The 13,692-nt window shown below is 38.0% G+C and overlaps 1 protein-coding gene across 1 annotated transcript in view; it reads left to right on the plus strand.

The window, feature by feature from the left end:
* The window catches only part of Pclo (piccolo presynaptic cytomatrix protein), a 317,165-nt gene that overhangs the window by 122,681 nt on the left and 180,792 nt on the right, over positions 1-13,692 (plus strand). The window contains exon 4 of the mRNA XM_021190148.2: positions 11,793-12,503. Within this exon, the coding sequence (XP_021045807.1) occupies positions 11,793-12,503 (711 nt within the window). The remainder of the gene's footprint in view (positions 1-11,792; positions 12,504-13,692) is intronic.

Raw genomic sequence — 13,692 nt, forward strand, 5'->3', positions numbered from 1 at the left:
CTGCAACCCTGTAGGTGCAACAACAATATGAACTAACCAGTACTCCCTGAGCTCATGTCTCTAGCTGCATATGTAGCAGAAGATTGCCTAATCGGCTATCATTGGGAAGAGAGGCCCCTTGGTCTTGCAAACTTTATATGACCCAGCACAGGGGAATTCGAGGGCCAAGAAGTGGGAGTAGGTGGGTAGGGAAGCAGGGGCGGGGGGGAGGGTATAGGGAACTTTTGGGATAGCATTTGAAATGTAAATAAAGAAAATATCTAATAAAAAATTTAAAAAAGGATGTTACAAAAAATAAGTATTATAATGATAAGGGAAACAATTTAAGATTCCATCACTCTGGAGGTCGAGGTAGGTGAATTTCTGAGTTTGAGACTAGCTTCATCTACATCATGAATTCTACACCAGCCAGGCTTCATAATGAGACTTTGCCAAAGGAAGAAAAATGTAAGGAAAGAGTAGAAAAGAAAATATCTACCAAACCTTTTGAGATTCTCCTTAGCCTCATTGCAAGCAATGTTGCCTTTCACATCTGTAACATCCTCATTTTCCCACACACACATAGTAAAACTGCTGGCCTATCTCCCACTTTTATTAGTGATTCTACATAATACACTTTACTGGTTTCTTCTGAGTAAAGGGAGGTATTAAGAGTTTGGTATTTACCAAGGAATTGTAGGAATTTCACAAGTAATCTGGTCTCACTATCATTTCTGTCCTTGAAAATCTGAGTCTCTGCAGCCTGCCTGTTTCTTCTATTGGATGCTTAACAGAATATTGTTTTTAGTTTCGACATTTCATTTTCTGCATTTGTATAATGAACATAATTATAGAAACTCTTAAGATTGGGTGAGAATTTAATGAGATAGAGCATATCCACAGGGTCCTTTAACTGAACATATTTTACACAATCTTCTCTCTCCTGAATCTGTTCCTCCACTATTTTTAATTCACCATTTTCCTTGCAAATTGGGACAGTTTTTTTTTTCCTTTTGTCTTAGCAGTGTTTAAATCCACCATTCATTTTTTTCTCTTTTTTCTTTTTTTTTTTTTTTGCTGCTGCTGCCCTAGTCATTTACAGGAGCTTGCAGCTCTGCAAAGCAATGACATTCCTTCAGGGGAAATTCATCCTCTTCAATGTAAGCAGCCAAAGGAGGAAGCTACATACAAATGAACCAGCTTGGTCTTAAAAATCGGAGTTCTATTTTTTGTTTGTTTGTTTGTTTGTTTGTTTGTTTGATTGATTCCATGTGAGAGAAGTTTTTTAAGCAGGGATGGGGTGGGGCGGGGAAGCGAGTAGAAGAGCAGAGAAGAGAGAGAGAGAAAGAGGAGAAAGAGAAGAGAAGAGAAGGAGAGGGGGAGGGGGGAAGAGAGGAGAAGAAGAGCCGGAGTTCTATTTTATTTCACAGGTACAGACAGCAATGGTGAGTTTTTAGCATACAGTTTTTATCAGATTATTTCAAAATGACTACTATCATCATGACACGTTATAACTAACATCTACATTTGACGTAGCCGAGCATGGCAGGTAGGGAGACTTCAACTGGACTCCCTTTGTATAAAGATTTTTCCCCTGTGTGAAGAGACACCATGAACATGGCAGCTCTTATAAAGGACAACACTTACTTGGGGCTGGCTTACAAGTTCAAAGGTTCAGTCCATTATAATCATGGCAGGAAGTACAGCAGCATCCAGGCAGACATGTAGAAGGAGCCAGGGGGTTGGCATCTTGATCTGAAAGCTGTCAGGAGAAGACTGTCTTCCAGGTAGCTAGGAGGAGGGTCTCAAAGTCCACCCCACAGTGATTATCTTTTCTCCAACAAGGCCACACCTATTCCAACAAAGCCATACCTCCTAATAGTAACATTCCTGGGGCCAAGCTTATTCAAACTAACATATTCTACTCCCTGGCCCCAATAGGTTTGCTCAACCATATGAGTCTATGAGGGCTATAACTAGTCGTAGCATAATGCAAAGTATATTTAGTCCAACTTCAAAAGTCCCCATAGTCTTTAGCTGTCTCAACAATGTTAAATATCCACAGGTCGAAGTCTCTTACAAGATTCGTGCAATTTTTTTTTTAACTGTAATCCCGTAAGAAATCAAAAAAATATAAAAAAACAGATCACATACTTCCACCATCACATAGGATATACATTACCATTACAAAACATCATGGTGAGGAAATACTGGACCAAAGCAAACCAGAAAAGCAGCTGGGCAAACTCCAAACCCTCCATACTTGATGTCAGAGCATTCTTCAGATCTTTAACTTCTTTGATCTTTGTTGACTGCAACAAACATATTTCTCTCACTCTAGTCCTCTTAACAGCTTTCCTCCACAGGTATCTCATGGCAGGAAGCAGGCAGTCATTGGGCGGAAGGAGACAAGAGTTCTACCTCTTGATCTGAAAGCAGTCAGAAGACTGTCTTCCAGGTAGTTAGGAAGAGAGTCTCAAAGGCTAACCCCACAGTGACCCACTTCCTCCAACATAGCCACACTTCCTGCAACAAGGCCACACCTCCTAATAGTGCCACTCTCTGGGTCAAGCATAGTCAAGCCACCACAGTCCCCATATTCCCTCAGACTTCAAGGCACCAAGTATTTCTGCCCAAACCATTAATGCAGTAGTCTTGATATGGACCAATGAAATACAGTTCATGTATTTCTCAAATTACTGCCATGCCTATGTGTTCCTCTTCTCAACTTATCCAGTGCCTCTGAATGATTTAGTCACTTCTTCACTTTCAAGGAAGTACTTATTGGGTCAGTCACTCAAGGGTATTTATTATAAACTTCTTTTTTATGCCCAACATATATATCATAGATCATTGTAAAACCTATGTGGTATTTATTGAACACCAGACAATTGTTCAATAAACAATTGAACAATTGTTGGGGGCAGATAATTATAGTTTGGTCTACCTCTCTACAAGGGGTGCTATGCACCAGGCAAAGAGGGAAAAGACAACCCAGGATGACCAGGATCCAGCCTAGTTGGGTGCGAATGCTAAGGACCAGAGAAGCTGGAGAAAAGAAAGCCTTCTTTGGGAGTCTTAGGCATATCTTGTGTAGGTGAAGGCCTTCCCTGAAGCAGCATTTAATAAAGTGGTTCTCTGAGACAATCCTTCCGTGTTCATATTACTTTATTTGCTGATGGATATAAACACATAGATTTCATTGGGTTGAACTGGGATTATGTGCCTTTGGGGGAAAGGAATGCCCAGGAAGGGAAGGTCATTGCCTGGAGGCTTAGGGTACTGTAAAGCCTCATTAGCATGGAGAAGCATCCTAGGAGTTATGGTTACCTGACTGAATGCCCATGTTCCTTTCAGTGGGGTGTTGTGGTTACATGTTCCAGAGAAGGCACAGAGACAGAAGGTAGGAATCAGCTCAACTCCTGCCATTCTCAAATCTCTGAGATTCCCGGGGTCTTACATCACTCAACCTTACCAGTTTTTATGCCAGTTTGGTAGCACTGTCCCACATGCCTTTCAGATAATGGTCTCTATACAGTTCCAACAAACAGAAGTAGAATTGGTGTTGCATGGTATGACGTAATGTCCATCCTCTAGTCCCACATTTGGAGGAGGAGGGTTTTGATGGGATCTCTGAGGCAGTCTGGCTACCTACCTTGTCCAAACTGGCAAGCTTAATTCAGCAAATGAACAAGTGAAGAAAAGACGGGATGTCAACCTCTGACTTCTAGGCACAACCAGAACACACCCAGATACACATGTGGACACACACTGTGTATAGTATGATTAGATCACTAGAGTAGAGCCTCATGTGTGTAATTGGTCCTCTTGTGATGTCAGTTAACTCTTCTGCTGCACTCAATCCCTGGTGAATACAGGAAAAACAAGAAATACCTTCCTCTGGAGTTCTGGACTTCTCTGTCTCCCCGACTAGGAGAAATTTATTTGTAGAATAAACTAGCGGACAAGAATATGGAATTTTGACATAGCAGCCTCTGTAAACTAACACTGTATTTAATAGTTTATATCAGTTTTCAAAATGATAGAATCTGAAATCACATTGGAGACAAGTCTCTGGGCATGTATGTAAGGTATTTTAGAGATCAGGTAAAATTAAAGTGGGTAGACCCATCTTATATGTGGACATCTCAGGGTGGATGGAAGGAAAAAAGCTGACTAAGCACAAGTATCCATCACTTTTGTTCCCAGACTGTGGATGTAATATGAGCAGCTGCCTCCTCAAGCTCCTACCATTATGATTTCCATGATGGTCTGTATGCTCAGAGTATAAGAAAACACAAACACTTACTATCCTAAGTGTACTTCTTGATAGGTATTTTGTCATAACATAACAAATAATTGCTTCTGTGTGTACATGTATATGTCTTTGTGTATGTGTCTGTTCCCCCTCCCCCCTCTGTGTGTGTGGCGGCATGCATGTGGTGTTAAAAATGTGGATTCTTCTTAGAAGGGGGAACAAAATACTCACAGGAGAAAATATGGAGACAGTGTGTAGCAGAGACTGAAGGAAAGGCCATCCATAGACTGCCCCACTTGGGGTTCCATCCCATATACAGTCTCCAAACCTGGACACTATTGCAGATGCCCAAGCAGTTCTGGCTGACTGGAGCCCAATATAGCTGTCTCCTGAGAGGCTCTGCCAGAGCCTGATAAATATAGAGGCAGATGCACTTGCACCCAATCATTGGACTGAGCATAGGGTCTCTGATGGAGGAGTTGGAGAAGGGACTGAAGGAGCTGCTCCCCATGGGGGGCGCAACAGTTTCAAGTGGCCAGATTTCCCGCAGCTCCTGGGGACTGGACCACCAACCAAATAGTACACATGGAGGAACCCATGGCTCCGGCAGAATATGTGGCAGAGGACGGCCTTGTTGGATATCAGTGGGAAGAGAGGCCCTTGGGCCTGAGGGGGTTCGATGCCCCAGTGTAAGGGAATGCCAGGGATGGAAGGCAGGAGTGGGTAGATGGGTGGTAGAACACGCTCAGAGAGGCAGGGGGAGATGGGACGGGATAGGGGATTCCCAGGGGAGACCTAGAAAAGGGATAACATTTGAAATATAAATAAAATTCCTAATAAAAAGAAAAGAAAGAAGGAAAAGAAAGAAAGAAAGAAAGAAAGAAAGAAAGAAAGAAAGAAAGAAAGAAAGAAAGAAAGAAAGAAAGAAAGAAAGAAAGAAAGAACCTAAACCTACTGTTTCCTTCAGTGAGTTCAGTCACAATTGTTTTAATGTAATAATTTACAGATATTTTAATTCAGGCATAAAATTTATGCATGTAACTCTTTAAATTACCACTCAGATTATTTTTGGAGTTTAGATAAATGTATATGTATTATGGCAAGAAAGAAAACAGAAACGGATTCTGGTTTAGGTCATGAAAAAATGAACACCAAAACCAACAAAAAGTATTGATTTAATTTTTCAGCATATTTTAAATTTCTGATTATAATATATATAATATTAAATGCTATATGTGATTTTAGTTCACATGTGGCTATTTATAAAAATATTAACATATTTTGCATATGTAAAAGCATATATTTTATACTTCTAAAGAAAAAAAGCAGAGTGACTGTTTTGGGATGTATAGGGCTGTGTGGCACTGCAGAAGTGGGAGACATGGACTTGTCTGCTGATCACCATAGACCAAGGACCTTAGAAATTCAGGGTTCTCCCAGTTTGCCATAGTCTTCTAGGATTTTTTTTTAATTGATCCTTTCCTCAAATGTAGTCATTCTACTCCAACTCAGTAAAGTATCTATTTCCCGTGTTCCAGTTGTCCGTAAGAGCATGCTTATTTTGTACTGTTTTACGCGTGTACTTGCCTATTTTGCCTTAACTTCTTATGTAACTCATTTTGTACATATGAACAAATGAGAAAGAACACATTATTAAATATTGTATTTTGTACTTGAATCATTCTTCTTTTGGTAATCATAAAAAGACCAGAAGTATGAAGAAAATCACATATTCTAATTTTAAAATATGTAGTAATATAATATGTAGCAATAAAAGGACCTTAATCATATATTGTTCATTTTTAAGAGATGCAGAATAAGAATAAAAGTCCCACAAATAAACTAGTTCGCATGCATTTAATTTTGAAACAGTGTCTTATATAACTCTTTCCAGTCTTGAATTCATTGTATTACAGAAACATCTAGAATTCTGTTCCTCTTGCTGTCAGCTCTGGAGTGCTGCTATGACAGACATACACCAGCATGCCTGGTTCATTTGCACACTTGTAAATGGTAATCCCATGATCAAAGATTCCTATCATCTTAATTTTATAGCCTAAAAAAAAAATCTGATTATAGTCTAGAAAAAGTGTTCCCAACATTCAATTCTACTTCTTTTTTTCTTCTACAAATAACAGAACAAAACATAGTAACAAGACATATTTTGGATGTCAAATTACATTTAAGAACACCGGGTTCTAAGATAAATAAAGATAGCTAAAATAGTATAAATTATTGATAAAAATGACAGTGCTGCCCCCATAGGTTTGGATCTGTCAGTAAATGAAAGGTGGTTTCAATGGCTATAGAGTGTTTACTCAGTGGTTAAGAACACTTGCTGCTCTTCTACAGAGCCCAAGTTTAAGGCTGAGCACCAGCATCAAATCGCTTGCAACACCTAGTAGTAACTCTGATTCGGAGATTCCAATGACTTTTGACCTCTCTAGCCTCCCTGGGCAACTGTGCATATACACCTATGCATATGGTGTAAGTATGCACGCACGCACACACACACACACACACACACACACACACACACACACACACACACTTAAGTATTTTAAAACCTTGTTATAATTTATAAATACATTACTTTAGTTAATTTCTTATCAAATAACATTCTAAATGTTATGCACATCAACAAGCCATCACAATGTTAACTTACTGCCTAAGTATTTCATTGTAGGACCAAAAGGTACACAAGACACAAGATTATATTTTGATTGCAATTTTTTTTCTCAAGACAAGGTTATGGCCTCTGGTCCAACACTTCTCTTGAAGGAAAGTGGAAAGTGTATTAATCTCCAAATCAGTCCAGTTGTTCCTTTAATAAAAAATCAATGCAAAATACTATTTGCAACACTTCTCAGATAGACAAATAAATTCATGTGTATTGTATTTTTGACCATCCTTTCCAAAGCATTTTAAGTCTATTGGTACATTTTCAACCTGCTACAGGCCTTATATGCATGCTTCAAAAGAGATAGTTAGGAAAACAAACCAGCAGCCCTGAATTCTGCGATTTTACTTAATGGTATTGTTGCTATAGTTACAGCAGAAATCTTACATAAAGCAAATTACTTATTGATGGAGAAATGCTGAGTAGTACGGCACAGTCCCTTTGCTGTTCCTTTATTATTGCCTTCATTTCCTGTTCCCCTCTTAAAATTAATGGATTTTTAGAGTGCTGTTTTGTTTTGAACAAGCTTTGATGATTAAATGTTAGAATAACTGCATTTTACTAACATGTTGTACCTGACAACTGAATGTGTTTGAATATGGTATGATCAGCATAGTTATTTCTTATATACTTCTTATTTATCAGAATTTTCTCTACTTGGTTATACATTTTTATATTCTAATAACTGATATTAAAGAAGTAAATAAGAATGTGAGTATTTTCATAATATGGAGGCTTCTGATTTTGTTACATTTAATAACTACATAAAAATTTTATTAACAGTTTATTCCACTGATACTAATAAGACTATCCTCAAAATAAAACATAAAAGTCTATGGGATACATAAAAACAAATAACCATGGCTTGAGAACCTCAATATTGATGACTGTATGTTTGCAAATGTCTCCATAGGCATCTAAAGTTAGTAGAAGTAATATTGATAGTAAAGTCAGTACTAAGAATGTCTTTAGAATATAATGTCTATATTAAATATAAGTTTTCTGACATATGTTCACATTGTTTCCTCTCAAATGTATGATTTATTTAAATTAGTATATATATATATATATTATAATGCCTAAGATATAGATATGATATATGTATATAATGCCTAAATGTATAAATACAACATATTCAGTTTGTTTAATGCTAATTATATGTGTACAATTTCAGAATTGACTCCCTTCATATTGGATAATCAAATAGGAGGATCCTCCTTAGGGAAGATGGTTTCTCACACTTCAACAAGTATTGGTCTGTAGCTCTTTGTCTATGGGTGTGACCCTGAGAGCTTCCCCACTTTCATTTTAGCATGTCTATTGGTGTAGTACTTGTTCAGACCTTCTTGAAGTATCACGGGTAAAGCTTCCCTTTTGTTTCTAGGAGACACAACTTTACAGCAGATTCACTGGTCTTCTGGATCATAAAACATCATACATGTTATCATATATGTTCATACATATATCTGAATTGTATTCTTTTATCATATATGTTCATACATATATCTGAATTTTATTCTTTTTCCCTTCCCCAAATCCTTGTAAATCTTCTTCAACCTCTCTATTCACCCAATTCCATATACTCTGTCTCTTTTAAAACAAGCAAATAGTCAAATTTGTATGGACCAGCCATCCCCGAAGAAGGGGAGCCTGTCCTACAGTGTGATTGATATACCCAGTGTCAGTCTATTGCAGAAAACTGAATTTCCCTCTCCCAGCATCTACCCACCATGACCAGCCCCTTGGATGAGTGTAGGAATTTATGCCTGCTTCCATTCACCTGTGCTGGGATTTTGTCTGACTTCAGTTTGTGCAGGTCTTGTGAATGCTGTCATAGTCTATGTGAATCCATAAATTCATCTGCCATGTTGTGCCTGGAAAATGTTGTTTTCCTGGAATCATCCACCACATGCCTCTTACAGTCTTTCCTCCCCCCTCTTCTGCACACATCTCTGAGTCCTGACCTCAGAAGTGTGATACAGATACTATATATAGGGCCGAACATTCAAAAGTCTCTCATTCTCTGCACATTGCTCATTTGTAGATTTTAGTGTTAATTATTGTAAAAGGGAAGCTTCCCTGATGAGAGTTGAGAAGTGCACTTATCTATGAGTACCTATTTGCTATGGTGACTTAATAGAATAATCATAATAGACTCTACCCTAAAGCTCATGACATATCTAGCCTCAGGTTCTTGGTCTCATTGACACTGTCTGATAGAGAATCTAACTGTGGAGTATAACATATATCCAACCAAGAAGTGATTGATTACCTCCTGTAGCATTTGTTCCCTTCTTGCACCGGTACATCTTGCAGGCAGGGAGATGTTGTAGGTTTTAGGGTTTGTATCTTGCTGTTATCTCATAGAGATGCATAGCCATCTGTTTACGTGAAACAACAGGCACCACTGCATTTTACCTTTAACAAACATACTATATATTGAGGGAATGGAGTATTTTATTTGACCAGACAGATTAGATGCGTACACTATACAGTGTTAACCCACTTACCTAAATTTTAAAGTTAATGAAAGTATTGAGTATGCCTTCTCCCAAATAGCAATACACTTAATTTTCTCAATATATTTCCTTTTAAGAAAAGTCATGTGATCTGTGGTACTTACCATATATGCAATATATGATAGTTAAGAAAGAGTAATTTATCAAAAATAATTCAAATTTTATAGCAGACACAACTTCCCAGTGGACTGGAAGGATATTACTGCTAGATTAAAATTCCCCAGCTTATTTATATGGGAAAGTTGCCTGCTGAAAATGGCCAGGACACACCTGCATGGGATTTTTAGAATCCTTGTGACAGCACAGCACTACGAACCTGCTATATTTGTCTGTTTTGTTTTTTTTTTTAAATGTCAAGCTCAAAATAGTAATAATAAGAATATCTGAAGATGTATCTCAAAAAGTAATGATTTTTGAAACCATAGAACAGATCAAGATTGAAGCTCTGTAGGTACTATTATCTTTGCTGACTATTCAGCACAGAATTGAGACACTCGCTATTGGGCAAGTGATCGAGGCAGTTTCTTCCCCATGACTTGTGAACCTAGTTGTTATGAAAAACTGTAGTTCACGCCAGAGATATGTTCACAGGAACTTAGTCGAGATGGACATGAATATATTACTTGGAGATTCTGGAACACACCTCTCATCCCAGCACTCAGAAGGCAGAGGCAGGTGGATCTCTGAATTCAAGGTCAGTCTAGTCTGTATAGAGATTTCCAGGCCAGCCAGGGTTACACAGTTAAAACCTTCTTTTGAAAAAAAAATGAAGAAAGAGGAAGGAAGGATGGATGGAAGAAAGGAAGGGAGAGAGGGAGGGAGGGGTGGGGGAGGGAAGGAGGGAAGGAGGAAGGAAGGAAGGAAGTAGGGAAGGAAGGAAGGAAGGAAGGAAGGAAGGAAGGAAGGAAGGAAGGAAGAAAAACATAGGAAACAAAGAAAGACTGATAATGAGGGATCAAATGCACCAAAAGTAAAGGAACCCAAATACAGCCTAGTGCTTTACATACAGGCCTTACTGCACCTAACAGTTGGTATTTATCTGTGTACTTTAGGTAAGAAATTAAGGATCCATAACCCCATACAGCTTACAAAAATGGTCAAATGTATTAAGTACCATTTTTTAAGTCTCTAAGAAACAGAAAGCAGAGGACAAATTAAAACATTTCTCTAATAGTATTTTACAACAGTAAGTGATTTTTTTTTTTAAGGTATTTAAGCCGTGCAGCTGCAGAGAGGAGCCAGTGTGAGAAGCAATTTGAAATTGAATTTATCTGGAGACAATTCAACATAAGAAAGCAGGCAGTCTTATTTATAGGGTCCTCCCACCTTCTTTCTTGCACAATAAATACACATTAAAAGGTAATAATTAGAAAGAAGCAATATGAACAACCTTTACCTATTACATTAAGACAGATATCATGGAGGACAAAACACAAAATTCAAGGATAATGTCTGCCATTAGCCTCGTGCCTGCCTTCTGTGTGAATGGTCTTCATGTGTTCTTTTCAAAGAGTAGTTTTCATGCCTTAGCTTGCAAAACTGTGAGCTGGCCGATTCTCAAAATGGTGGGTCCCCTTTTCTTCACTCAGGGCTCTGCTAAAACAGTCCCCTAGGAAACTGTTTAGCTGAATACAACTTAAGGTGGTCTCCTGAAGGCAGATACAACCTGTTACAGCTTGAGCAGCAGTCACATAAGGAAACATTTCAATCCAAAAATCAGAATTTATTTTGGAAAAACAAGCTAAACAATTTGAGCTATGACTCCATCTTAGTTAGCTGATGAATACATATGATTAGTATTAAAATGGAATTATTCTATTAATTTGAAAGAAAATAAGATAATTACACACAAGTGACCTCTGAAAACTCGATGATACTCAGTGGAATTTTATTTGCTTGAAACAAAGAAACAGAGTTGGTAATCTGAATTCAAAAAAGCTTTGTGTAATTTTGCACAAAATCAAAATTATTATGAAATAAAATTGTATTTGAGTATATTTATGATGAAAATACTAAGTTTGAAGATACTGGGTGAAAAACAAATTTCTTTCAAATTGCTTTCCACCAAAAACCCCTAAACAAGTGCTTTTCTGGGTCCTTCTATGTCACTTTCCCACTCCCTCTCTCTCCGAACAGCACAGAGATTGGTTATCATTGTGTCATATTTATATTTTAAATAGCCCCTTTACATTTTTAAATGATTTTTTTTTTTTTTTTACTTAGAAGACAATGCCTCACCCTGTCCCTATCAACAATCAACAGAATCACTAGGCATGTTTAATGTTTGCCTTGATTAATGCACTAGAATAGAAAGTATGCAGTATTCTTAATCTATTCATCGGTGTTTGTCTTGCAGATTCAAGAATGGCTTTGTTTAAACTGTCAGACACAGAGAGCCATATCAGGACAACTTGGAGATATGGGCAAAATCCCACCTGCATCCTCAGGATCCAAAGCGTCCCCAGTGCCTGCCCCTGCAGAACCCGCACCTCAGAAAACACCTACAGTGGCCCACGCGAAAGGCAAAAAGAAGGAAACAGAAGTGAAAACAGAAACCGAAAAACCGGTCCCAGACAAAGAAACGCCATCCATTGAGAAAACCCCCGCAACGTTCACCACAGATCAAAAACTAGAAGAAAGTGAAGTAACCAAAAGCCAAGTTTCCGCCCTACCTGAAAAGAAACCCTCTGAAGAAGAAAAAGCACTACCTGCAGATCAAAAGGAAAAGAAGCCACCTGCTGAAGAAAAGCCACCCCTTGAAGAAAAGAAGCCAATCCCTGATGATCAGAAATTACCCCCAGAAGCAAAACCACTGGCCTCGGAGGGGGAAGAGAAACGTGAAATCCTTAAAGCTCACGTACCAATTCCCGAAGAAGGGCCCACGGGCAAAGTGGCTTCACTGGCCCGTGAAGGAGAGCAGCAGGCAGATACCAGGCCTGAAGATCTGCCAGGTGCCACACCTCAGGCGTTACCCACGGAAGGACAGAAGGAAAGCAGAGCCATAACACAGCCTCAGGCAGAAGGCACGGCCAAGGATGGCCGAGGGGAGCCCAGCAAAGACAGGACGGTAAGTTGTGTTTCCTACCTTCGCAACCTCTCATGTACTTTATGCTAGTTTTACATAGAACCTGAGCTGATCAAAAAGGGTAAGGTGGACCTGAAAACCTAGAGACTGTGAACTGCATTTCAGAGAACTCTAACCTCTTTTCATGTAAATGGTATTTTGATACTTTAATGACATTACATAGAGATAAAATTTTCTAACATGTGTATGATATTTTGATACCTTAAATCAAATTGCTTAGAGATAAAATTTTCTGAATCATACAGAAAAATGAAAAGGTTTCCTATAGTTCCATGTATTATTAATAATAATAATACTATTCATTGTAATCCAGAATGAGACTATAAATCAGTATTTCTCTTTACCTAAAAATAATGTATTTACCTAAAAGTTATTTGGCATTATAAGAGACAAGGAGGTTTTTTGCTACTGTGTGTCTTGTTTTGCTTTTCCTTTTGATAATCTTCTATGCTGTGGACAGCACAAAATTATTGGTTAAAAAAAAAGAGGTGTGGTCAAAATCCAGAATGGAAGTAATTTTATAGCTTCATAGTTAATTCTAGTTTTATCCGTGATTTGATGTCTTACACTGAATATGGGAGGATTACTTAGAATCTCCATATAGTTCAGAATAATGCATTTGCTTTAGTGAGATGTTTCAAAAATGCTTCATCTTAAGTATGTTTGAATAAGAAATTATTCCATTTTTTTTAAAGGAACTCTAATTAATATTACTTAAAATCTAATTATATCACCTTCCCACTTCCTCCTTCCACCCTTCTATGTTTGCTCCATCTAATCTGTCTAAGACCCCCTTACAATCTAAGACCCCACTAAAACCCTCTTCCCTCTCAAACTAATGGACTCCTTTTGTTTGATTTTTATTGTTATCTGTGTGTTTTTGTGAGTAAGAAAACAAGCTGCTTAGAAATCTACAAAGTACCTTATATCTAAATTAAATAACTTCAATTCACAGAACACATCAATGATTCATAGAAACCTTGCTTGTATATGTTTGAAAATTCAAGTAGATACTACAGTTACAACCTTGAATTCCATTGTGGGGTTTGCATCTTGTCTGTGCTTGAACACCCATCTCCACTCTCCTCTTTCTCTTTCTTTCTTTCTTTCTTTCTTTCTTTCTTTCTTTCTTTCTTTCTTTCTTTCTTTCTTTCTTTCTTTCTTTCTTTCT

Source organism: Mus pahari, chromosome 2, assembly GCF_900095145.1.
Source record: "Mus pahari chromosome 2, PAHARI_EIJ_v1.1, whole genome shotgun sequence".
Classification (NCBI taxonomy): domain Eukaryota; kingdom Metazoa; phylum Chordata; class Mammalia; order Rodentia; family Muridae; genus Mus; species Mus pahari.